Raw genomic sequence first — 26,268 nt, 5'->3', positions numbered from 1 at the left:
GACATGTATTTTTATCAAATCTCCAATATTTCTTGTTACGTGGAATTGTCTAAATGCTCGCGTGGTAAAATTCTCACGACCTCTCACTTTGTTCGTCGTGTTACCTTCCGACTACACGGAAATAGACATATTTAATGAGCACGTTAATCCTCGAATATAAAAATCTCCGAGTCCCAGAATAATTTAGAGAATAACGATCTTACGTAAAATATTTCGAGACCCTCGATGCCTTCTCGCGCAGTATCAATGCCTAATTATCAGAGGTGAAATATCGATGCCGTGAGTAACTTGATATCAGCGACCGAGTGCCGATATCTCAACGTTACCGAAATAACATAAAGTATCCCTCGAAACAGGACCTTTTATCGGTAAACTCACGTAGGAAGGCAAAGGAGGAGATGTACGCAAGTGGATTTTCAATCCCACGGTAACTCGAGGAGGCCCGAGCGGGGGATCAATTCCTCGGAGAAATCGCGCGCGGTGACACGGCTGTCGGGCGACATTATCGTCGCAATTTTCAAAATCGATATCCACTACGCGCGCATATATGACTACGTGACCAATCTCAATCCCCGAGATTCATTATCGACCACCGCGAGGTGACACCGTATCGGCTGGCGTGTTCGATGTCTGCCGTTATCCCGCGGATCGTGACAGGGCTTAAGCGCAAAAGCGAAAACGTGGACACGTATTTAAGACCGAGCCGGACTCGGCCAGGATCACGTACCGGACAAGTTCGAAAGTACTTCACGATTCCGAGTGCACCAGACACGCCCACAGCCGCCGCGCGACACATAACCCGGTAACGTATTGCACTTGCCGGGGTCCGCCAAATGAACAATTCGAATCGGCCGATCGGTTCGTCTCAACGCATCGACACCATTAATTAGCACGTTCGACGAAAACGCGCGAGTCCAGTTCCTCTGCAAAGAGCAATGTATATTACAAAAATATACCATCCATTTTTTAATTGTCGCCTGATAAACGCCACAGATGCGAATATCTTGTTAAATATTCATAAAAAGTCGCGTTACCCCAGTCAAAATTTTGGTACTATTTCGAGATAATTTACACCTATTTAGCTGACCTATACACCTACATAGACCAGCAATAACCCACTTTGATGACATTATATTTTACTCCTCCCTTGAATCTTTAATTCTAAAAATGTACTTTAGCTCCTACTTAAAAGGATCTACTTTAATGCTAAATTGGAAAAAGTAGAAATTTCCGACACTATCAGTTTTTAAGCAAGAGTAAATTTTGTACTTGCAGTTCGACCTCTTTTACTTGAAGGTTCATAGGGCCAAAATTTCGACTCGGGTACTTTGAAAGCGAGAGCATCGAGAATATACGAAATCGAGAAAAATGGCACTAGATTCTTTTCGACGATTCTTACGAGAATGCAGACGCTCTAGAATTAATTTTTATCTATCACGACGACAAAAGAATATAAATCCTTGGCAATCTGGCGCCGCTACTGCGCACAGAGAAAGCTTCGGAAATCGTTTTTATCGTCGTATCGTCTACGCCGTTAGTTCAGTAGCTATTCAAATACGGTAAGTTTATTGAGAAAATATAATACTCGCGGAACTATAAGTACAATCTAACAGACCTATATTCATCCGACAAACATATCCGTGGGAAACTCTTCGAGATGTTAATATCGAATTGGTTGACGCAGGCAAAACCGGTCCAAGAACTCCCAGCTGAATATAATAAATCCATACTTTTCAAGCGAATAAGTTAGAAATAAGAGATTAGATAGCAATATATTAAAGTCGCCCGGTTCCATGTTTTAATCCATTGACACAAATTTCACTTGAGCTTTTTTTTCATGTATCGCGAGAAGTTTACGTTGTCATATATTATCGTTAGAACAAAATGAAGCTTGAGATTTGCGCAGATTAAAAGTGCGGATTACGTGTATCGCAAATTTCGAGCACTCGCGATAATTCTACCAAGATATACTGTAGAACACTGTACATTTAGTGCAAACATCTTTACCGCAATATCACTGTATAATAATTCCAATATTTAAATGTAACTTGTATTCAAGTGGCTTAAACCTGATCTATAATGTGCTCTTTGTGTCTAGAAACATTCTAATTTGTAGTCAATAAATACCCCGAGTCGAAATTTTTGTCCTATGGTGAACCTTTAATTCTATTGTATTATACAGTAGGACCTAAGGCAGTAAAAGAGGTCGAACTGCAAGTACAAAATTTACTCCTACTTTAAAACCGATAGTGTCGGAAATTTCTACCTTTGCCAATTTAGCATTAAAGTAGGTCCTTTTAACTAGGAGCTAAAGTAAATTTTTTAAATTGAAGATTCAATGGAGTAAAAAAATATAATGTCATCAAAGTAGGTTATTGCTGGCCTATGTAGATGTGTAGATCAGCTAAGTAGGTGCAAATTATCTTTAAAAGTGTCAAAATAGTAGCAAAATTTCGACGGGACGTTTAAAAAATTTGCGCAAGTTGATAAATTGTATATTATACGTTGTATAATTTGTCGACAACGTACATTGTACGACAAATTTTTTTAAGCGTTGTCATTTCTTTATATAAAATAGAATGTTTCTAGATGCAGAAAGCACGTTGTAGATTAAGCTTTAGAAAGAATAGAAGTAAAATTGAAAATAAGGTAGAATAAAGTAGGACTAAGCTGTCCGATACAAATTACTCAGAGTAGATTAACGCTCGGCATTGTGAAATTGTGAGAAACGTGGACACTCGCGTAAGAGTCATCGGTACCACTTAAATCTTTCAAGACTGGAGAAAACACGTTCGGGAGAACGCGTAATGCATTCATCGGAGGAAGGTGGGGGGAGTAATACGTTCTGAATTGTAATGCTTTCCACATATCTTCAACTTCCACTAGGTTGTCACGTATCACCGTGTAAAAATGTAGATTTAGAAATTCGCGATATTTCGAAAGTTACAACGTTATGAATCCATCAAAGACACGTGTGTTTCTATTCAAGCAACCGCGATAGAAAGAAAACAACAGCCTGCCCCTGTCGCACTTGCGGACCACGGGCCTTTCCTCCGACCGTACTTTCAGCTTTCAGGCTATCGGGTCATCGCCGTAAAGTCAAGGTTTTTTTTCCTTCATAAATTTGAAATAGTGCAAGAAATCATTTCGAGAGATGGAGCATTCGAGCATTCCTGCCCCGTATATAACTATCGATGACGTCCACGTTCGGTCGGAACGTGACGTCCACGTGGGCCGTTCTCAACGGCGCGGCGAGTCCGAGATCGGGAACCGACGGGCGCCGATTCCCGTTTCCGCATCGGCGTTTTCATCGCGGCGACGTGGCACGCCACGTACACTATACATACGTGTGTACACACGTCGCGCGTCCCTCCGGACCTGCACGCAAGAACTGGTCCGCGTTTTACAACGGTACGTGATTTACGTGATTCGACGAAACGATAACGGCTACCTGCACGGCGAGCATCGAGAACGTCGTATCGCCACGGTGCCGTGGAGACACCAGCAGCATCCAGGCACGAGGGGAAACTTTCCGCCAACATTTTTCAGAAGCTATAGTAATTCCGGCGAAAAAGGAGGAGTATCTCGTAGCTACCGCACGAAGGAGCTACCGCGGCTTCAGAGTGTAACGGAAACTAGCTTGGCTGCGGGACGAAATTGCGGCGTTAACGATTGTCCCTTCGGCTCTTGCGATGTACACTCAAAAAAAGAACTGGCTGCGTCAGCCAATTTAAATAGTCAAATATGGCATAGCATTTCAGTTGGTTGCAGCAGCCAATTTTTAAAGCTGTTATAAACTTGGCTGGAGTTAATACATGAATTTGCTGCTCCAACCAACTGCCTACTTTACAGCGGTTTGCAAATTGGCTACTCCAACCAAAAATTCCCGTACGATAGGCTATTAGTTGGTTGTTCTAGTCAACTGACTCCTGCCCGAGCAGAAATTTTAGTAGAGTTCTGATAGGGTCCTAATAAAGATGCCTTAATGCATTAAATTGTGTTAAATTACACAGTCATCAAAAGTATATTCAGGTTATTAAGGTTTATCCATGATCCAGACAATTCGCTCTCGCATCATATCGGCTCGCCTTTTATACTAATACGGGACAATTTTTACTTACGAGAAAGACTAACGCGGTCGCCACGTCGCGGCAATATGTGGTACTAGTGCTATCTTGCACGACAAATTTGAGTTGACTAGCCCGGCCAACTGTCTTATCAACCTACTTGGTAACGCTACCACAGCTAAGAAATTGCCTAATGCAGCCAATTACTTACTAGCTTTAAAAGTTGGTTGTATTGGTCTATCTGAAATCATAGATTCACATTGCAATTTACTGCTTCAAAAATTAAATGGTTGCAGCAGAAAACTTTTATACAGCCAATAAAAATTGGCTATTGCAGTAATTCTTTTTTTTGAGTGTACAAGAATATGAAATCAAAACTATTTTATCCGATAATCGCCGGCTCAGATATTTACCAACCACCTCTGAATAAATCTATTCATCTAATAATGTAGACACAACAAAATCCACTCGAGATTAATGAGGATGCATCCACGTCAATAGGATGTAGAAAGTTTATTATGAGATAAGCGCCTAATATGAGAAAACGGAGTTTCCGCTAAATTAACAGGCATCATCTGTTGGTTCCACCATGAATTCGTTGCCTCTGAAATCCGTTTAGTGGAAAATTCATGGTTAGATCGTTGCGAAACAAGACTCGTGAAATTGGATGGCGAAAACCCTACGAGCCTATCTCGTAATAGAGGACTTTCCTCCAGAGAATCACATTGAAATTTGTACGGCTCCACGCGGAACGGCGACGAAGATCCGCGATACGCTACCGATCGGAAAGAAATGATCGCGAAGGTATCAAACTGTGAGTTTAAAAAATGGCTCCATTCACCACGCTCCACGGTATATCACTAACGTCTTCAATCAGAGAACGATCGAAGCGCGACGACGTGCGTATTCCTCGAGCCTCGTGCACGTTCGGGCGCGCGTTTCGCATCGATCATCCCGATCATAAGCGACGATCGGCCGTATCTTTAAGACCGCGAACTATCACTTTCCAGTTCGTCGCGCGTGACGAAGCAGCAGCAGCAGCAGCAGCAGAGGCAGCATCAGGAGCAACGGCAGCGTACAGCGTATATAACATCCGAACGAAGACACATAGTGCGCTCGCGGCGGCGGCTGCTGCTGCTGCTCACCATGGAATATGCAAAACGCCGTTCGTTACGCGTTCGCATAAAAAATCCGTCTAATGCCGCGTGCGCTCGCTCGGCCGTGCACCCGGCCCGCACGGCGTGCCCGCTGCTCCTTGTCGGTAATTACGCGTTGCAAAACAGAGACACGACATCGTCGACCCTGCGACCCCGACGAAGGTTGACTCGAAAGGGTCCTCGCGTACCGGCGCGGCCGCGCCGTCCGCGAACAAATGGCAAAACTGACAATTTGGGAACTGTCGTCAACATCTACTCCGCCTGCCGCTCTCGTAGCTGGAGAGGCTGTAAAGTAGAAAACCGCGAAATATCGAGCCGCACTTTGTTCGCGCGATCGTCTATGGTACATTACACGTCCTATCTCTTATCACTTTCCCCGGTACATGAATTTAAGAGATATTAACAATTTCACGGTGCTGCTCGGCGCGACAGATAAATATTAAGTGAAAGATCGTACTTCAATTGTACGATATTCCTTATTGTACAATCAGAGTATAATAAGCTCAACGGATAATTAATAGCTTAGATATAATGTGACGCTGGTTTATCGCCGAGCAGCGCCGCGCTACATGACATTAAATATGAGATACTTTCGATAGATGATGTTGCAAATCATTATATGCCAGTATCGCCTCTCTCCAATCCTCATTGGCTACAGAAACGATGGAGGCGGACCACCGTCTTTCATTTTCAAGAGAATAGACGCAGCAATGGAATGTTATGCAGAGTGCGTAGATCAATACAATCTCTGCCATTATGGTAAATCTTTTCAGTATTAAATATCATAACGAATAAAACGCCGAACATCTTTCATAAAAATCTAATTAAAATTAGAAACCAAGGTATTATTATCTATTAAGCCTAACGAGATCTTTCAACGTGAAAATGATTGCCATTCTTTCTAATGGTCTTATCCTTTAGAACATACGGTTAAGAGAAAGTGCGATAATTTAGCAATATCTCATATATGTATTCACTGCTTTTCTTCACTCAAAAGTTAATGTCTCCACGGATATTTTCTTTCGCCGTCGTGGCGAAACGTCTCGTACTTTATCCGCTGCAGTGATTAGACCCGAGTCGAAATTTTGGTACTATTTTGACACTTTAGAGGATAATTTACACCTAGCTGATCTCTACACCCACATCGACCAGCAATAACCTACTTTGATGACATTAGATTTTTTACTCCTCCCTTGAAACTTTAATTCTAAAAATAAGAATAGTCTTCAAGTCGCCAGCAATAATTAACAACTTCAATATTTTCTTGACCATGTCTGGCATTTTTAATAATACAGAAAATTTATTGCGAAAAATATTGCTAAAAATTGCCGAGCGTCTCGGCTAGAGTGTACACTCAAAAAAAGAATTGGCTGCTGTAGCCTAGAACTGGCTGCGTCAGCCAATTTAAATAGTCAAATATGGCATAGCATTTTTGTTGGTTGCAGTAGCCAATTTTTAAAGCTGTTATAAACTTGGCTGGAGTTAATACATGACTTTGCTGCTCCAACCAACTGCCTACTTTACAGCGGTTTGTAAATTGGCTACTCCAACCATTATCCCGAGCAGTAGTAGGGTTCAGGCAGCCCTGACAGTTTTTAATATGGGGTGGGGTATCAATAGGCTTCCTATTAAAAAATTTACTTTGTAACTAATTGTTAAATTGTGGTACAATCACATAGTCATCAAAAGTATATTCAGGTTATTGAGGTCTATCCATGATCCAGACAACTCGCTCTCGCATCATTTCGGCTCGCCTTTTATACTAATACAGGACGATTTTTACTTACGAGAAAGACGCGCCGGTCGCCACGTCGCGGCAGTATGTGGTACTAGTGCTATCTATTCGCTACAAGCTGTTGTGACTTGCACGACAAATTTGAGTTGGCTAGCCCGGCCAACTGTCTTATCAACCTACTTAGTAACGCTACCACAGCTAAGAAATTGCCTAATGCAGCCAATTATTTACTAGCTTTAAAAGTTGGTTGTATTGGTCTATCTGAAATCATAGATTCACATTGCAATTTACTGCTTCAAAAATTAAATGGTTGCAGCAGAAAACTTTTATACAGCCAATAAAAATTGGCTATTGCAGTAATTCCTTTTTTTGAGTGTAGGGAAGTCCAGGTTCAAACCCTGGCTGTGATGATACTTTTTGCAATAAATTTTCTGTGTTATTAAAAATGCCAAATATAGTCAAGAAAATACTGAAGTTTTTAAATTTTAAAAACGTACTTTAGCTCCTACTTAAAAGGACCTACTTTAATGCTAAATTGGCAAAAGTAGACATTTCCGACACTATCAGTTTTAAAGTAGGAGTAAACTTTGTACTTGCAATTCACCCTCTTTCACTATCTTAGATCCTACTGTATAATAGAATTAAAGGTTCAACATAGGGCCAAAATTTCGACTCGGAGATACTACATCGTTTGCTGTAAAATGGCGACGACAACCAACGGACAAAAATCCGTCGGATTGAGCCGAGCGTGAATTTACGATGTGTAAATTTCGTGCATAATTCGCCCGGTAATGATCTCCGCGAAATCCCGGATATTCTATTTGTTGCAGAAATGCATCAAGATCTACAATCCGATCTGGAAAGTTATCAGTCAGCCGACGGACATAACCATGAAAACTAATGCGTTACTCACTCTCCTTTACGTAAGCGCGTTAAATGTCAAGAACTTCTGCAAGGCGCAAGACGAAAGATATATTCGGCTAATAAACCTACCACCTGTTAGACCTATTATCGAGATAATAAACTTAGACTAAACGAGTGTTACGTATCACCTTTATGCGCCGGTCTTTCTCGTGATAATCCACTTGCGGAAAAATACTAATTGCACTTCAACAGATTGAAAGTCTTCGACAATTTAACGGCGATGTTTATTGCCGTCGCGTAATTGATATATGGTTTACGTGATAGAACGTGAGACATTTCATTTGGCAAAAGTCCATTCGAGAGTTCATAAAATAATATACGTGAGATGTGAATAATTTTGTAATTCATATCGCGTACCGTTCAGAAACCCGTGAGTCAGACGTCATAGCAGGCCCACTCCGTCATTTGTTTGGTTTTGCATCGATCCCATCCGCCATTATTTTGGTCAAGCCAATGAGAGAAAAATCGTATGTGTGGTAGTGCAGCTTTGACGAGTACACACGTACACAGTTGAAAAATTTGTGTTAAATTTAACAGATATTACATGTCCCAAACGGTCCACACAAATTTTTGTGTTAATTTAACATAATATGGATATGTTAAAGGATCACACTAATAGTCTGTTAATATTTTAACACAAAATAAATGCAAATCTCAAAATCATTTAACATAAATTTTGTGTAAACTTAACATATTTTTAATGACAAAATGAATTTAAAAAATGTAATTTTTACATTTCATAATAAATAGGAATGTATCTTCGGGGAGGTAGGCACTAACAATAAGACACGCCACTTATTTTTCGGTGAGAAAAGTAACGGACTAGGATTCGAACCTATCTTCAGCTTGCCAGGCGAGTGCTCTTCCAACTGATCTATCCAGGCCCAGATGTAATAAGCCAAATGATCCGAGATCACTCTCTTATGTTATATAGAATAAAATCAACATTTCATTCTGTAAATTTTAACAGATAAATCTTGTTACTAATAATATAGAACATGTGTATTGTGTAAGATTACAAAATAAGTACACATTGTGTTGTTTTAACATTTCTTTTCAGTTATTTTAATAATTTTACATTTAAGGTCAATTAACATAAGAGCAATCTGTTAAATTAACACATGAATGTGTTAACTATTTAACACAAAAATTTTAACGGGCATTTCTTTTAACAAGAAAACACAAATTTTCCAACTGTGTAGTACGACAAATGTAATACCAGCCTTAGGGCCTGAATAGAAAGATTGTCGTAACCGCTTACGCTTCCGTCGTAAGACTTAAGAATTGTCGTAGACGTATGTCGCATCCCTCGCATTGCGTCGCGAGGCGACATACGACGATTCTTTATGCGTAGACTTTCGACACCGACTTAAGTGGTCATTCCATTTTAACGGCCCAAAAACTATGCTTATCTTTACAATTTTTTTCACAGTAAATACACCATACAATAAAATAAATCTTTTCGGGATTTATTAGGGCACTCTTAAGTAACACAAAAAAATGTTTGTCACAATTTAAACAACGGTGTAGAAAACGCTTAATAAAAAAAATTGTTTAAATTATGACAAAAATTTTGTTGTGTTATTTAAGAGTGCCCTAATAAATCCCCAAAAGATTTATTTCATTGTATGGCGTATTCACTGTGAAAAAACTTGTTAAAGATAATGGTTTTTGGGCCGTTAAAGTGGAATGCCTCAAGTCTTACGACGGCATCGATTGCGACAATCTTTCTGCTCAAGTCCTTGTACTATGCCACGCGTCGCACCACGTGTCTCGGTTGAAACAATGGGGGGGGGGGGGGGAGGGAGAGACTAGCAAATTACAGATTTAAACAAAATTGCCCCGAGTACAAAGAAAGGAAGCCGTAGAAAATTCAGTCACGCCGCGTCCCGTTTTCCTCTTTCCCTCGATCGATGCTCGGCGACAATCTCCGAGGTTCGACAAAGAGCCCGCGCGCCACGTTTCCGAGAAGGATCCCCCGTTCACCGCTTCCGTTCGTCGCGAAGCGTTGCTTACATACATCCACGCGATCCGTATCCGTATGAATTCAGTTATGCGAGCGGCCGATACATATTCATGGCGGAATTCATTTGCTGGGAACCACGAGGAGGGCAGCGTCTCATCACACCGCGCCGCGCCAGTCCACTCCTTTTCTTCCTCGCACTGTTTGTCTTCGGGGACTCGCGTTACGCTCTATTCATTGTCGTTTCAACGCTGGATCAGCATACATCGCGGCATCCCTATCGGTATACCGCGTATGTGACGCGTATTTAGCAATCGATCTTGAGGGGGGGCGGACGACGGACCGCCCAGTCGACCATGGAATAAAACATGAGGAAAGAGTTTTTCTTTCGTATATTACACCACACCTCCAATTGTTTCCGCGACGTGACAGCGTATCTTCAAGACCAAATTCGTCGATGTATTTCGGACAACAAAAGTGAGAGTTTTTCATTTAAAAAAAATTATCGTTACGTCTTTGCCATCTAAGGAAAAAAAAACGGATTTATAAATGCCTTCCCGATAACAATTTAATTTAATAATATTGTATATCCACACGTCCTGCTTTCGTTCAGCGCCGAACGTCAAGCCTTAAGTCAACACTGAAATACGAGAAACAAAAAGGGTTCGCGAGATGTCAAGAGTCTCGGCTGCTATACCCGTCGGTTAAGTTTAACGCGTGGGAAGAGAGGCGCGTGAGACTGAAGGTGTTTAACCGGGATCCCATCGTCGCGGCAATTGTTCAATTTAACGGCCGTAATGGCCGTTCACACGGATTACCGAACGTTGTCTTAAGGGCTGTTAAAGCCGCTACTTAAGTGCCACGGAACGAATCAAGGTCCGGAGTGGTTCCGTCGGCTCGTTACTGCCTCTTGAAAAAGGAAAGAAACAACGTGCGCCGCGGCGGTGCCGCGACGGTACCGTTTCGGGGTTTCAATGCCTTCATACCTGACCCAATTGTACGTGCAAAATGTGTATGTGCTCGAAAAATCGTGACCGCAACCTTCAAAGCGGGAGTGCGCGCGCCGGGATACGCTTAACGATATTCCGAAATTTACGATACGTCCGACGTATTCGAGGAAAGGCCGTTATCGATACGATACAATCGTCGTTACCGTCAAAGTTTCGTAATAGTTTTTTTAGTGCCGTAAAATACGCGTCGTCGCATAAAATGCACATCGCTTCGGGCGACGAAGCCAGGCGTGCAGCAAGTTGTGCTGAGCAATGCATGTACGTCACGTTCGTGTATAGAAATAGCAATGAAAGCATGTTCTTGTCAAATGCAACATTTTGTGCTCGCTGCATATAAACTAGAATGTAAAAAAAAATAATATATCTCTCAGTCGGACGCGATACGTACTGGAAAAGGTTAAATGAATGAATAAGCTGCTTGAATAATATTTCAATTCTGAAAATTTTGTGCAGATCGACACGCTCCATCAATTTAATGGTCTAACTTGCACGTAAATCAACCTTTTTGCGTGTTAGCATTACTAATATTATTACTCACTTTGTTTAGCGCTGGTATACTAAGTCGTTCAAGAAAGCTGTCGAGGTACATACCTGAAACAGAAAAAAGAAATTTGTTAGCGATTATCTCTTACACGAGGTGACAATTAATTCGCAAGACAAACGTTCGCAGATCGCGAATGAACGTTCTCGAGGAGTGTGTATTGTAAAACGAAGAAATTGCAATTAGATATATGTCAACATCGTGAGTATACTTCGGTTATTACGATGACTGAAACATTTACGCGATAAAAATCTCATAAAGGTGCACCAGCGCGTCGTGTTTAAAGTACGCAAATAACCTGATGAGTAAATGCATATCCTTGGCAAAATGCCATCTACAGAATAACTGAGGGACCGGTAGAAAAATTGGATGAAGCTAAAGTTAGCCGAGGCATAGCGTAACCTTGACGATGCTGCATGTATAAAATATTTAATTTATAGAGTTATAATAAATCATAAATTTACACTGACAACAAAAGTTTTTAAACTAAGTAAACAGATTTACTTAAAATTATTTTTTTACTAAAGTAAATATTTCATCTATTTAAATAAAAATATCAAAGTTCAAGTAAATCTGTGTATTATATTAAATAAATTAATTCAAATCGTTACATTTTCTACATTTAACTCAAGATTTCATGAGATGTGAATTTATTGCTTTTGTCAAATAAGTCCCAGTCTACAATAGAGGATTTAAGCCCTAAGCTTTAAGAAATTGACCAATCACGGTCAAGTACGAGTAGAATACGCGATTGTGATTAGTCAATTTCTTAAGGCTTAGGGTTTAAATCTCTATTGTAGACTGGGACTAAGAAATCCAATTTTCTTCGTTGTAAAACCTATATCTTAGTAATCATTTTATAAAATTAAAGTAAATTTTTTTTAATTTAAAATTATCTACTGTTTTATATTTAATGTGTGGGAGGATATGGAAAACGAAAAATACGAGTAGTCTTTGAAACATAAGCAAATCAATGATTCACAAAATTATCTTTAATAATTAGTCTGGATATGGCTAGAATATATAGTGTCATATATCATAGACATAGTATATCTAGACTGCTGGTTGGCGGAGTGGGGGTAGAGCTCACGTAGAAAAGGATGCACTCTGTTTCGTGTCTGTGCGTTCTCTCTCGCACACGCGAAAAGAGGGGATAAGGGGAAGCAGTTACTAACCTGTACGTATAGTATAATTGAAGTGGGTTAAAGAGAACGAAGAACGCGCAAGCTACATATATATGCTGATTGATTGTACTTTGCAGTACATTGTACATTGTACATTGTACTTTTTTGTAATTGTAACTAATGAAAGAACGCGCATAATCGAACTGTATTTACTTCATTAATTACACTAATCGCTTTGTTGTGTTATTGCGGCACGTGTGGCATTCATCGTTCCCTTTAACCTAACTATCTGTCGTACAGGTTAGTAACTGCTTCCCCTTATCCCCTCTTTTCGCGTGTGCGAGAGAGAACGCACAGACACGAAACAGAGTGCATCCTTTTCTACGTGAGCTCTACCCCCACTCCTGAAATTTGAGAGAACCAGCAGTCTAGATATACTATGTCTATGTCATATATCCTCCCGGAAAGTCACAGTCGTTATCACTTCCTGCCAGATGGCACGAACAGTGGTCAAAGCTAGACTCGCGTAAAGAAAACAAGCTGTTATTATCTCGACGGATCTCACACGACTCTTTTTAGCGATGATCGATTCTTTATCAGGAGCCAAGTTCAACGATCCCCTGCGCAAACAATCTCGCGCAACTCAGTGTCGTATGCTTAATAATCTTCCCAGAATATCTAGTTGCCCACAAATAAATACTTAAATTAAAGAAATGCACGTGTTAATTTGTTTATTATTTTTTAATTTAAGTTAATAAGCTATTAGGAGCCACCTAATGAATAATTTTCTTGGGTAAAGTAATTGTGTTGGAATAAGATATTTTTTTATCAGTGTACACACGCGGTAACAAGATACAATCGTACAATGGCGACATTATCAAGTTAAAACATTTTGACGTGGGGAAACCTTATGTTTGTCAAAGTACAATTTTTCGACGTCATTTGCAAGTCGATCCTTTTCTTTTCAAGATGCACAAGCGCACTTATTTTATCCCTCAAAGTCGAGGGGGAAACCGCTGACCAAAATCTTGTACACCAATGCCCACTAATGCCCAGTGGGCATTACTTTATCTTATTATCTTCTTTTATTTCATTTATCTTGTTTTATCTTATTTTATCTTATTGTATCTTATTTTATCTTATTTTATCTTTATAATGAGCAAGACGTAATGCCCAAAAAATGCCCTAGTAATGCCGCAAATCTGTACACCACAATGCGGTTTCCCTCTCGCTCAAAGTGTATAAAAAAAAAGAATGATACGGGACAGTCAGCGTCAGTCGCCAAAAGACTTTCAAATATTATTTCGCACTTCGCCGCGCAATAAACAAGTCTCGTTCACGTGACAAGGCACCCGACGATAAAGTTACGACGAGCGTTAACAAGAAATGTAATACGCGCGAGGCGCGCGATGCCGCAAAAGACGAGGCAGAAGACGAGAAGCAAACGCGGTGCTGCTGCGTTTACGAGCGGCTCGTAAAACCCGAGCGTGGAAACCAAAAATCGAGAGCGCGTTTTTCGACACGCCCACTTTCGAAGACCGACAGTGCCTCCTCGAGGGTGAAACTGTGCCGGTTAGTCGAGGCTGCGACGAAGAAACACGGCGGAAATGCCGATTTCTCGAGCGAGGGGGGGGGGGGCGGGAAACGAATCCGGTTAACGTTTTTAATGGCGAACTTTCCAAACGTTAAAAAGGATCGTCCGTCGAATCGGGCGGAACCGTGTAATTTGGCGGTCAGTTTGGTGAAGTTCTTAGCGTAATTGTCCACGTTAGGAGGGGGGTAGCCGTTGTTGCCAGAAGAAAGATTCGGCGCGCCCGAGGGCGCCCCGAGTCGTAACACGCCCCGAGGATCCGCGCTCAAGATGGTCGTTGAGGAGTAACGAGAAAGGCGAAGAGGGTACAAGTGCGAACATGTGTCGGACGCAGCGGCACGCCGCCGAAAAGAGCGGTCCTCGAGGACATAAACGTATGACTTACGGCTTACGTCGCGGCCGCGTACGCCGCGAACAAGCCCCGGCGTACGAGAGTGTTTTCGCGTCACGGCGGGATTTACATGCAAACTGTCATACGTTACAGCGCATTACGCCTCGTTAAAGGCGGCGCTGACGCGTACGCCGAGGTGTACGCCCGACGTTGCGCGTCCCCGCTCGAAATAGGAGACAATATTCGGCCGCACCGCGCGCTTCTAAAAACCGCCCGCTATCTTACGCTCGCGAAACTTATGTACGAGAGACGGTCCCCCATTGCACGCGTGAGCGCCGCGCGCCAAGTACCGTATTCCCGTCACGCGTTCCCAACTATATGCGGCCGCTCGACTCTGATCTCACGTTGGCATTGAACGCAATTCCCGCATATTAAGAGCGCAGACCTCTCGGAATCGTACAGCTGCGTTTAGCGTTGAATAACACGAGACAATGTCACTGTCAAGAACACGTGTACGGAGAGGAATGTCGAGAGGAAAATCGAAATGTGCACACTCGAGAGAATAGTCAATGGAAAATTCAATAACTTAGAGAGTTGTTTGACGCCAGTACGTGACTAATCGACGCAGAAAATTGCTAGACGGCGCTTGGCTGGCGAATTCTAATTAAAGGAATTTATTGCGAAAAATACTATCTCTGCCTGGGTTTGAATCTGGACTTCCCCCACGGAGACGCCCGCCCAGAGTGCAGGGAAGTCCAGATTCAAATCCAGGCAGAGATAGTATTTTTCGCAATAAATTCCTTTAATTAGAATTCGCCAGCCAAGCGTCGTCTAGCAATTTTCTACGTTGGAAAATTCAATGTTTAGAACGTACATCTCGTTATTCAAGCGTCGTCGATCTTGAAGAAGTACAAAAATTAATTTCTACCAGCGTAACAACTGGGACGGTAGCGCGATAAACGTTCGACCTAATAATATACTCGGTTCCAGGAAATCAGGACACTCTCTCGGTCCGGATTTAGATCACGGGCTTTTACAATGATGCATAATAAGAGCACCGGTGGACTACAAAGCGTCTTTGGGTCGTGGCTGACCGTCTAAGATACGAGTTCCACAAACTAGAAAATACCGATCAAAAGGGGGGAAAAAGTCGGCGCCGAGGCTCCGCGTGCTATTTTTACGGGAGACTCGTGCGATGGGATCCTATTAACATACAATAAGGACATAATTCTCTGGTACTTCTCCTGAACGCAAGCTGCCGCAGCGTGCTGCTGGCTTCTCTTGTTGCCTCCTCTTCAGCCTCCCTCTTCATCCTATGGACCACGAACAAAGGAACCTTACAATTTCGCGAATTGTCGCGAAAAACATTTACACAATTTATGACTGCCAAAATGCGAGCGGCTTCCGAAGAATTGAGATTAACGAGAGAGGAACATCGAAAATATTAAACGTAAATGTATCGCAAGTGCCAGCGGAAATGTTTCTAATGGTCCACCTGTTAAAATGAAGACTCGCAGTTTCTCAAAAGGTTTTCAATCTTCGTAAATATTGTAGCTATATTTGAAGAACCGCATACTGCGCTGAGAAAAAGTGTTGAATCAAGAAATATTGATTCTATGCGGCGATCGCGGGCTGCCAAGCAAATATTTATCAATTCGTAAAATTCGTCAATTTATTAAAATATATGTTTCAATGAATCACTGTACGTTTAAATTAATTTGAAAACAAGATATATTATATTTGAACTGAAGAAATACTGCCGACTCTAAATGTGTTTAGTCATTTCAATAACTTTTTTTCTCTCAAAGAGGTGTACGAGGTTTGTCTCAAAAATACGTATAAATGTTTTTTTATAATTTTATTTGACAATCAACCAAGTAAATCTATTTTGTCCCCCTCAAAATACAGTATTGTGCGAATTAATGTGAACACAAAGATTTTTTAATCAAATATCGTTTATTTAAAAGAACATGTTATTTAGGGTCTATTACAAGTGGTTATTAAACAACACAATAACCCAACACAAAATTTTGATAAAAAAATCTCTGTGTTCACATTAATTCGCATAATACTGTAGGTGAGCAAGATTAAAAACATATTCTCGTGTTTATGTCAGCGCAAGAATTGTTTGAGAGACCGGGAAAATAGTGCTGAATAATTGCAGTAGGCTGTTATTATTTTTAACTCGGTTTTTAATCTAAAATTAGAAAATATAGCGCATGAAGATTGTAGCGTGTAAAGTTCGTATCTATACTTTAGATCTCTGACCAATCTGCTGTTTTCATAAGAAATATACCGTTAATGAAGCATTAACGTTTTTAACTTAATAATTATTCAAATAATCGGGACTCAATATTAAACTCGGTGAACTTCTTGAGTTGAAATTTCGCTGTGTTCACATTAATTCGCACAAATGTACATACTTTCCCCCGGATTCAACGCACTTCTTCCAACGCTGTTTCCACTCCTGAAAACAGTTTTCGAAGTCCTCCTCTTTGAGGCTCTTCAGTAGCCTCGTCGTCGCTGTTTTCTTGGCCTTCACGTCCGACAAATGCCGCTCCTGAAGCAACTTTTTCCATTTGGGGAACAAGAAAAAGTCACACGGTGCCAAATCGGGTGAATGTGGCGGGTGGTCGGTGACGGTAATTAAGGCCCGTGCCAAATACTCGCGCACAACCAAGGACGTGTGGTGAGGCGCATTGTCGTGGTGAAGAATCCAATCTCCTGCCAAGTTTGGGCGGTCATGAGCCACGCGCGCTTGGAGGCGCTTGAGGACCTCGACGTAAAAATTTCCGTTCACTCTCTTTCCTGGAGGAACAAATTCGTGATGCACTATGCCCCGTGAATCGAAGAAAACGATTAGCATTATCACGCCGTTCGATCTGGACTGGGATTCGTAAACCCATGATTCATCTCCTGTAATCACCCTATCAGTAAAATCTTTAGATGCAATCCAATCCTGGCAGCAATAGACCCTCCAAGCCTTTTGGTCAGGGGACAAAAACGGAACGATCTTTGTACACAACTTCGTCATCTTTAAATTTTCGGTAACAACGGAAGCGGAATCGTCTGTGGATTCTTCCGATTCTTCTTTAAACTCCTTCAACCACTTATAAACCGTTGATTTCGCTATGGCATCTTCGTCGTACATTGCTTCCAACGCTTTGTGAATTTTCGAGCCGTTGAAACTGTCGAGTGTAGCAAGACATTCAACGATTTTGCGTTGCTCATTCAGAGAGAGCGCCATACCGACGAGACACTGCGTAAGGGGTCTGCCTAATTCGCTGTACACAATGCGTGTTGAAATCTGCAAGGCTGCCGTCTGTCAGATGTTTACTTAGTCTGTTAGTGCACAGAGAGAAAAAATAGTTGTAGTTACCACAATCTCACTATAATTTATAGTCATTTTTGAACCCAACCATATTTTTATAATTCTTCCAACTACGTAAGTTATGGTTGACCTAACAATGTATTATAGTTCTCATAGACACAATATTGGTCCATGCAACTTATGATATGGTTGTCATAAACCAAAACGAGCTTTTAATTTGGTAAGGTGTACTATGAATATTGCAATAACAACCACAAGTAAAATTTCGAATAACTATATGTAATAGTAACTTATCCATTTCACTCATACTCTTACAAAAAGAAAACGCAAATCTAGATTCCGCCGTAGAGACTGGCGTATTACGCTAAAATAATTAATTCCGCGGAACGACAACGTACCGAAAACAGCGGAACGTCGACGATTGGTCAGATTCTCGATACGCGCAATCCGCGATACGCGCGATACGCTCCATGGGACTCCACCCTTATTCTGTCCATGGACCTAAGAATCTCTGGACCGAGCACGAAGTGGGAGGACGGGCAAGGGGGCTGTTAAATTTGCGGTAAGGGGGACGAGAGTGCTCTCCTTTTCTGTCCTCTTGGTATCTCATTCTACAAGAGGTCACATTCGGCTTGATGACGAATGTAACCGAAGATAGTCGAAGTTTGTGTATAGTCTATACATAATAATTTCTCGACGAGAACATGGACGTAAGAATCTCTGGACTTCAGAAGTTAGCGAGTATAGACTTGTCTAGTCTTTCGGGAATCATCGGATATACGGCGGAAATACCCGACGGTGACCTCTTGTAGAAAGAGACAGTACTATCCTCCCCTTACCGCGAATTTAACAGCCCCCTCGCTGTATGCTCGGTCCAGAGATTCTTAGGTCCATGATTCTGTCCCGCTCGGACAACGCCACCAACGACCATGAACTGAGTCGTGGTCATAGACATATAAAAGATAGACTGCTTATGAGGTAGTGGGGGATGTCCTCCTGAGGGAAAAGGACAACACCAATTTATTTGGGTATCTATCTTTTTCTAGTGTACGTGATCACGTGGGCGTGATCACGTGATCACCTTCAGATCACGTCCACTAGAGGAAGACAGATACCCAAATAAGTTCATGTTGTCCTTTTCCCTCAGGAGGATGCCCCCACCTAGGGTTCCACTGCCTCATAAGCAGTCTATCTTTTATATGTCTATGGTCGTGGTATAGATGGGCAACTCGCTAGTCGCCAGAGTCTTGTACCGCACGTTCCTCTAGCGAAGACATTCCGAACCACTTCACTTTTGTTTACCATGCGAATAGTAAAGTGGATGATAAAAAGTATAGTTAAATTTACTATTATTGTACTTGCACCTACTATATAAAACTAGTTAATTTAGTTACTATTCACCATCTTAATATTTTACCAGAATAATGGTTAAAAGCTTCATAAATAATAGTAAAATTTTTATGCTGGTTGGCATCACTATGACTATGTGGTTGTTATTACTAATATTATAGTGATAATTACTATAAAAATGATATTCCCGACTATAATTATTTTACTATGCAATTATAGTCGCAAATACTACGTACTTTTCTCTCTGTGTGGAGGGGGAAGTCCACTATCTCATCTCTCCACCTCCAGTATCAGACGCTATGAATATTTTATACGTATTTTCAGGACAGACCTCGTATATCAAAATGAGAAGACCGATAAACGAGAGGCGACTTTTGCTTTCGAGCTCTCAAATGACGACTGCGAAAAGATGCGCGACTCGGCCGGCTTTTATAGTCCAACGATATCAAAGCCATCGTGGACGCGACCTGCGCGAAGATAAAGCGCATCCGCGCCGCGCAACAGACGTGTTCTGAAATAGGTGAAGTGCATCTCGGAGCCGGAGACACAATCACGCGAGAGGAGAGAAACGAGTCTCGGGTCCTCGCACTTCGTTATCGGCACGGTGCTATTGACCTCGTATCGACGGTACCCTTCGGCTACGGTTCAACATATTTAACGAGCTCGCATACCAACGAGAGAACCGTGTCGAAACCGTCGCACCACCACGCGCGGAATACTTATTGTTACCACTATCGGCCGGCAATGTCGATCGTATAACTCATCGCTCGTTGAACTTACCCCTCGCACGATTCGCAATCTGTATCTATGTGAATACGGCGCGCACTTTGCTCGCAAAGACAGGCGAAACGCTATTGCGAGTACAGTATTAGATAAGAGGAAAAACGTGTATATATTTGTAATAATAAAACAATAGGTGGAAACCACTTCTTGCTATTCTTTCAGTTTCCAAGCCAATTTTCCGAGCGAGTTTCTCAACACGCAAATTGCGTGCATCTGCACGGAAAGACCGGCTGAGGAAAAACTAACTAAAATTATAATCTATTAAGAATACTCTTAAAAGTCGTCAGCAGTAATTAACAACATCAATGATTTTTATTGACCGTATCTGGCAATTAAAATTCTTATTGCGAAAAATATTACCCCAACCAGGATTCGAATCTGGGACCTCCCTCAATCCGAAGACGCCCGTCACGGATTGAGGGAGGTCCCATCACGGAAAAAACAATGTAGCTGCTGTAGCTAAAACTTAGCAAAATAGGGACAGCTAATATTTTAGTTGTGATAGCTCAATATTTTGCTACTGTGCCTATTGTATTACAGCAAACGGTTTGCTGTCGTAGCAAAATACTGAGCTATCACAACTAAAAATATTAGCTGTCCCTATTTTGCTAAGTTTTAGCTACAGCAGCTACATTGTTCTTTCCGTGCAGGTTCGAATCCTGGTTGGGGTAATATTTTTCGCAATAAAAATTTTAATTGCCAGATACGGTCAATAAAAATCATTGATGTTGTAAAATTATAATGTTGCCGTATAAATAGTAGGGGCATCTACATTATTTTGTGTCGCAACATTCACTAAGTTTGCTGCACAAAACGCACATAGTTGTCTCCACTACTCGTCATACCAATGTGGGTATGACAACCACAGATATAGCTGTCCAAAATATTACTATTTGTTAGGGTTGTGCCGATCCTAATTAGACATGTGGTAACCATATCGGTCTCTCCGTGTGCAATTGTCCAAAGATCAATGTTCGATACCTATTCATGTTCTGTTTAATTCGGAAGAAATGCATTTACTTTACGGTATAAGATGTCGCCACACGGAGAGACCGATATGGTTACCACATGTCTAATTAGGGTTGGCACAACCCCAATAAATAGTAATATTTGGAACAGCTATATCCGTAGTTGTCATACCCACATTGATGTAGTCATGGTATAAATTGTAGTTGCTTTCTTGCAGAAATGAACTATGGTGAAACTTTGTGTGGTATGGTTAATCAGGCTCAAAAACACTGCGTATTGATAGTATTAGCCTTCAAATGCGTATTGATAACATTAGCCTTACTGCGTGCCGAGTCGCGCTATACAAGTCGGTGCAGGTTGGTTAGGTTAGAGTGCATGAAAATGTTACCAGCACTGGTGCGGTGGTGTGGCAACAACTCGCACTTCAGCAAAAACTATAAATATGGTTGTTACAACCACACACAACTCAACAATGGATAAGTAGTGTAGACAACTATATGCGTTTTGTGCAGCAAACTTAATAAACGTTGCAATACAAAACAATATAGATGTCCCTACTATTTTTACGGCAACATTTTAATTTTAGTTATTTTTGCCTTAGCCGGTCTTTCCGTGCATACTTGTATCCCAGTGCAAAGTAAAATTAGGAAAGAATGTCTTCGACATTTCTGGAAGTGTATCTTTAAAGTATCGCGCGTAAACCTGAAACATCCTGTATCGCACGTTAAGTATCAATTCGACGAATCGATTGATCTCATAAAATCGCGGTGCGTAGCGCAGAACATGTCGTGCAACAGTCGTCACGCAGCACCACGACGTAGATGGACTACCTGTTTCTACCGGTTTGGTATCGGCGCCAACGTTCTGAAAGGCGCTCTCTGCTTGTCGCATACCAAACCGTGAACACATACACGTTCTTGTGGCGCGCAACTTATAAGAAGAAGTCACCAGATGATAGATAAAATGCTCGCGATTAAACGATTCTCTTCGGGCAAGCTCCGTATCGTGAGGGGCGAGTGAAAGAAAGGACGAGAACCTCGTCAAAATATAACGCGTCATTATGCAACCTTACGCTGAGAAAAATGTCCGATTAAATATACTCGGATAATCCAATTACATAATAACGAACGTATGTCCGATTAAGGGTCAGAGCACAAAGCAATGAAAAATGCGATCGGTTTTTCAATCAAATTTCATCGCATGTATCCGTAATTTAATCGGAAAACGTAATCAGAAAATTGAACCGTCGGAAACACTAGTACTAGTACATTTTATTGATTCCCCTTAGGGTTACAAGGCGTTTTTGAAGGAACGTGCCCAAACCTCTTTATAACACTCTCTCTATATCCACTTCGCTATGTGGCGACCGAACGAAAAACCAACAATGTTTTTGTTTGGTTTTGAACCCGGGTCTTCGGATTACCAGACCAGCGCACAATCCTCTGCGTCACGATCGCCACTCCGTCGGAAACACTATTTAATTGCTTTATCCGATGGAAATTTTTCTCAGTGTAGGTACGTTGTCGCAGCACAATAGCAATGATTCGTGAAACGAAAGCAATTTATTTTTACTGTGCAATTTCGTTTTCATCGCTGGAAAGTCTTCAATTTAGAATTATAGGCAACACATTTCGCGGTGCACGACGATCGGTACTCCTTTAAAAAGTCAGTCCCATGTTGCGATTTTTGCGAACACTGCAGAGTTGCGCTATTAGAATATTCCGGAATATAGTATCAGTAGGAAATATATGCGATTCGCAATGCGATTAAAGCGGTATCACAGTCGAACGGCTCGAGAATATATAATTGATACATTGTCCGCTACAGACGCAGGTTCACGCTGCGCAACCTGCTTATGCAAATGCATTATCCCGCGTGCATTGGATGGAGACGCGTGACGATTTGGTAGCGCGTTTGTGCCGCAAATAAATGATCCCACGCACGCACGTATGTACGGGGAAACGCAGGGTCTGATAATAACCGTGTTGCCCTGGTCAGTGACACCGGCACCTAAAAGGCCACCGCGCGATGAAAGTAGCAAAGAGATAAGCGACTTATCCGGCCGTATATTCGCGCCGAGACACGCGCGAAACGCATTACTCGTGAGTTCTTTCTTCAACGTCTTTGTTATATTTTCCATCGTTTGATTTAATTTACTTGATTGTCCGCACGTTTATAGTCGAATATTAATTTGTCGTAGTCGATATTTAATACTTTTAAAATATTCTCACAATGTTAACGTTCTGAAACGTGGGGGGGGGGGGGGACAACGTATTTACTGTTAGACCAGCAAGAGAGTTTAGAAAATTGCAAATTAAAAACGCTCACTCACGATAGAGAATGATATTATAAAACTACTTTCTATTTTCTATTTTCGCACGCCTCATCCTTTCTACTTTTGTCCTATTTGACGCTATCTTATTATCGCGATATATGCACCAGTGAGGCTTAGATGCATATCTCGCTCTCTCTCTCTCTCTCTCTTTCTTGGTTTCAGCACTAAATCGCACGGCTCCAGATGCCGACAATCCGTGCGAGACACTCCGCGACAAATTGCGCGAGGTCTCAAATCGCGTTAACACGTCAGTAGCAAGTGCGTACACGTGTCTCTATCTGGTCTCCGGTCAAGTCGCTGACACGCACGACGTATTTACTCGCGTGTTCGTATGCTCAGCGAATGCGTGCTCTCGCGAGAGAGAGAGAGAGAGAAAGAGAGAGGTCGCGGAGCACGAAATTATCCTGGCATGACGTTGGATCTAATTAGAAAACGCAAACGCGCGCGAAGAGAAACGACGGACGGTGGAATAAATTTTCGATAAGTTCAAGGCGCGTGCCTTGCGACTTAAGGAAAGGATAGACGCGCGTGCTGCGTCGCGTTTAATATGCGCATACTAAAAGCACCCGATGGCCTCTCCCTGATTTATTGGAAATCGATTCGTGTCCGGCGCCCGCCTTCCCACCGCCCGGCCGCTCCAGCGACACTGACGTCGATTACATAATAATTACGACCGACCGTGCAAATGAATTTTCTGCTTGCTGGATGTGCGATAAGCCGGAGCGAGCAGCACGTCACGTAGCAAAGCCGTTTGTGATAAGGTGACCGTGCGGTGCCTCGCATGAGAACATGAATCTTTCGCGGAACACCGGTATCTGAGTAATTAATTTTTGCACGTCGATTTTCTTTCAACTGCCACATCCTATTTGTTCTGTAAATAAACGAGAACAAGGTAGCGATGCCAACGAGTCGTTAAATGAATACCGATATCAATTCACAATATCCATTTATATCGGTTTTATCCGAGGGGGAAACCGCTGACCAAATTCTTGCACACCAATGCCCACTAATGCCCAGTGGGCATTACTTTATCTTATTATATTATTTTACCTTTATAATGCCCCAACAAGGCCTAATGTTCAAACTAATGCCCAAAAAATGCCTAGTAATGCCCAGTAATGCCGCAAATCTGTACACCACAATGCCCTCAGCGGTTTACCCCTCGATTTTATCACAGCAATCATTTCTTCAGCACCGAACATACAAGTATCCTCAACTCAAAGATATTTTCAGTCTTCCTTATTGCAAGATCAAAATTTGCCCTACAAGCCTTAGAACGTTTTACTAAATTCGAAGTAGAACACTGGGAAAAATGTCCGATTAAATATAATCGGATAATCCAATTACACAATAACAAACAGATATATCCGATTAAATTGTATATCCGAGGAAAAATGTCATCGGGTTTTCAATCAAATTTCATCGGTAACTGCATTTCGTCGGATGTATCCATAATTTAATCGGAAAACGTAATTGGAAAAATCATCGGACACACTATTTAGGTGAAAATTTTTCTCGGTGAATATTCAAGTTATTTGCATTGCATTTTTATTGAATAAGTATTAAAAATTTGTCTCATTAATACTATTGTCTCCTTTATTTCTTTCGGTAAAATCTTATGCTCGATTGTTTGGATATAAAGGTATCTAATTTGTATAAATACCCATTTTAGTTGGCGCAATTTGACGATATCATTATTTTTATAGAGATTCCAATTACGAGAATGTAGAATGATTCTAAAGATAAAAAGTACTAATCGTCGAGCTAATAAAACTTGAGTGTCCATCGGAAGAAATGAGATTTCCCGAAAATAACCGCGACGTATCGAAGGTACATCTCACGCGATGTTGTTCGTCCACGAAGGACGGTACGTAAGCAAAGCGAATACGAAATAAGTGCAGCGATCTAGGGTAAACTATACGCGCGCGTGCCTCTGCCCGAATGGCAGCGTATTGTTTCAGAAACGATCGGATGCATCGCGTGCAACAGCGCGACACCAAGTATCTACCTATGGCGGTGCGACCCGAGGCGCGCGAGTGTCGGCGTGCTGTGCACACAGGACAGGCCACACGTAATGGTAGGACAGGAAGTGGCGCAACTTCTGGCAGAGCCTATATCTGGCCTCCAACAAAGCGGATCCTGCACGTGAGTTCCTTGCGCGGGCATGTACGCGACACGGAGGAGTGTATCATATTCCGTCCATAGACATAGTAAGAATAGACTGCGCTTTCCCTACCTCACCCGTGCGAAAACGTGTATACAAACTTTAGAACGAGATAGCTGGTGTGGGGCCGTACCTTATCTTTGTCTAGTAGAAGTGATGGGGGTAACAGAAGAGTAGGGGAATGACAGAAGTTAAAGGTTAAGCACACTGCAAAACATATCCGTTTTAGATATAAAGGACAATTATATTTCCGTTATATTTTATAACGGATATTCAATATTAAAACGGATTTCTCATATGTCCGTTTGATTTAGGCATGACTGGTGGAATTCTTAATATGACACTTTATTGATTATATAAAATCCTTTATATAAGTAGGACCGTAATGGTTATACTGTTAAGACAGACATTATAACGGATATTGTAAAGGATTTGGTCATATACACTACTCAAAAAAAAAAATAGGGAACACTTTTCATACCCTAAAAATTGGGCTATTTTCAAACCACTGAAACTCGGCGAAAAATAATCGTAGACACAAAATTAAAAAAGCATTTTAAAGCTTGAAGTTTCAACTTTAAAACTCTGTCAATGATATATTTCGATATATTGATCTTCCTCGTTCTGTGCTTTAAAATAGAATACATTGTTTTGTTCCTTAAAATTACGTATTTTTGACACACTGTAGCTCGATAAAAAAATTTCTCTCGACAAATTTGATACAAGTTCCACAATCTACGACATTTTACCTACAAAATGCTTTTTTTAAAATTTTCCTACGATTTTTCTTGACCGAGTTACATGACTTTGAAGCGAACCATGCATTTTCTTGAAAAATGATGTTTACCGCCGGCATTAGCGTTACCCATTGTGCACCACGTGGATGCGGTCGG

The 26,268-nt window shown here is 41.5% G+C and overlaps 3 protein-coding genes across 3 annotated transcripts in view; 2 read left to right on the top strand and 1 right to left on the bottom strand.

Moving 5' to 3' along the window:
- Nucleotides 1–15,755, bottom strand: part of LOC105559405 — a 104,169-nt gene extending 88,414 nt beyond the window's left edge. Inside the window, exons 1-2 of the mRNA XM_012007663.1 lie at nt 15,659–15,755; nt 11,395–11,447 (exon numbers count right to left, since the gene is read on the bottom strand). Coding sequence (XP_011863053.1) covers nt 11,395–11,447; nt 15,659–15,755 — 150 coding nt within the window. The remainder of the gene's footprint in view (nt 1–11,394; nt 11,448–15,658) is intronic.
- The window catches only part of LOC105559404, a 50,275-nt gene continuing 33,742 nt past the window's right edge, over nt 9,736–26,268 (top strand). Inside the window, exon 1 of the mRNA XM_012007662.1 lies at nt 9,736–10,323. The gene's annotated coding sequence lies outside the window, so the exon portion shown is untranslated. The remainder of the gene's footprint in view (nt 10,324–26,268) is intronic.
- On the top strand, nt 24,866–25,882 carry LOC105559403. The gene is made up of 2 exons (XM_012007659.1): nt 24,866–25,078; nt 25,160–25,882. Exons 1-2 carry the CDS (start codon nt 25,006–25,008, stop codon nt 25,414–25,416), a joined length of 330 nt encoding a protein of 109 aa, XP_011863049.1. The 5' UTR covers nt 24,866–25,005; the 3' UTR covers nt 25,417–25,882.

Source organism: Vollenhovia emeryi, unplaced genomic scaffold (genome assembly GCF_000949405.1).
Source record: "Vollenhovia emeryi isolate VEMERY1.0 unplaced genomic scaffold, V.emery_V1.0 DF939275.1, whole genome shotgun sequence".
NCBI lineage: Eukaryota > Metazoa > Arthropoda > Insecta > Hymenoptera > Formicidae > Vollenhovia > Vollenhovia emeryi.
Note: the sequence above shows the minus strand (reverse complement) of the source record. Positions and strands in the feature narration are given on the sequence as shown.

What these genes read in the sequence shown, in the direction of transcription:
- LOC105559403 (XM_012007659.1), top strand. Translation starts at nt 25,006, where the DNA reads ATGAGATTTCCCGAAAATAACCGCGACGTATCGAAGGTACATCTCACG. An exon ending in TTGTTCGTCCACGAAGGACG is followed by an intron (nt 25,079 to 25,159) that starts GTACGTAAGCAA and finishes CCCGAATGGCAG; the next exon opens with CGTATTGTTTCAGAAACGAT.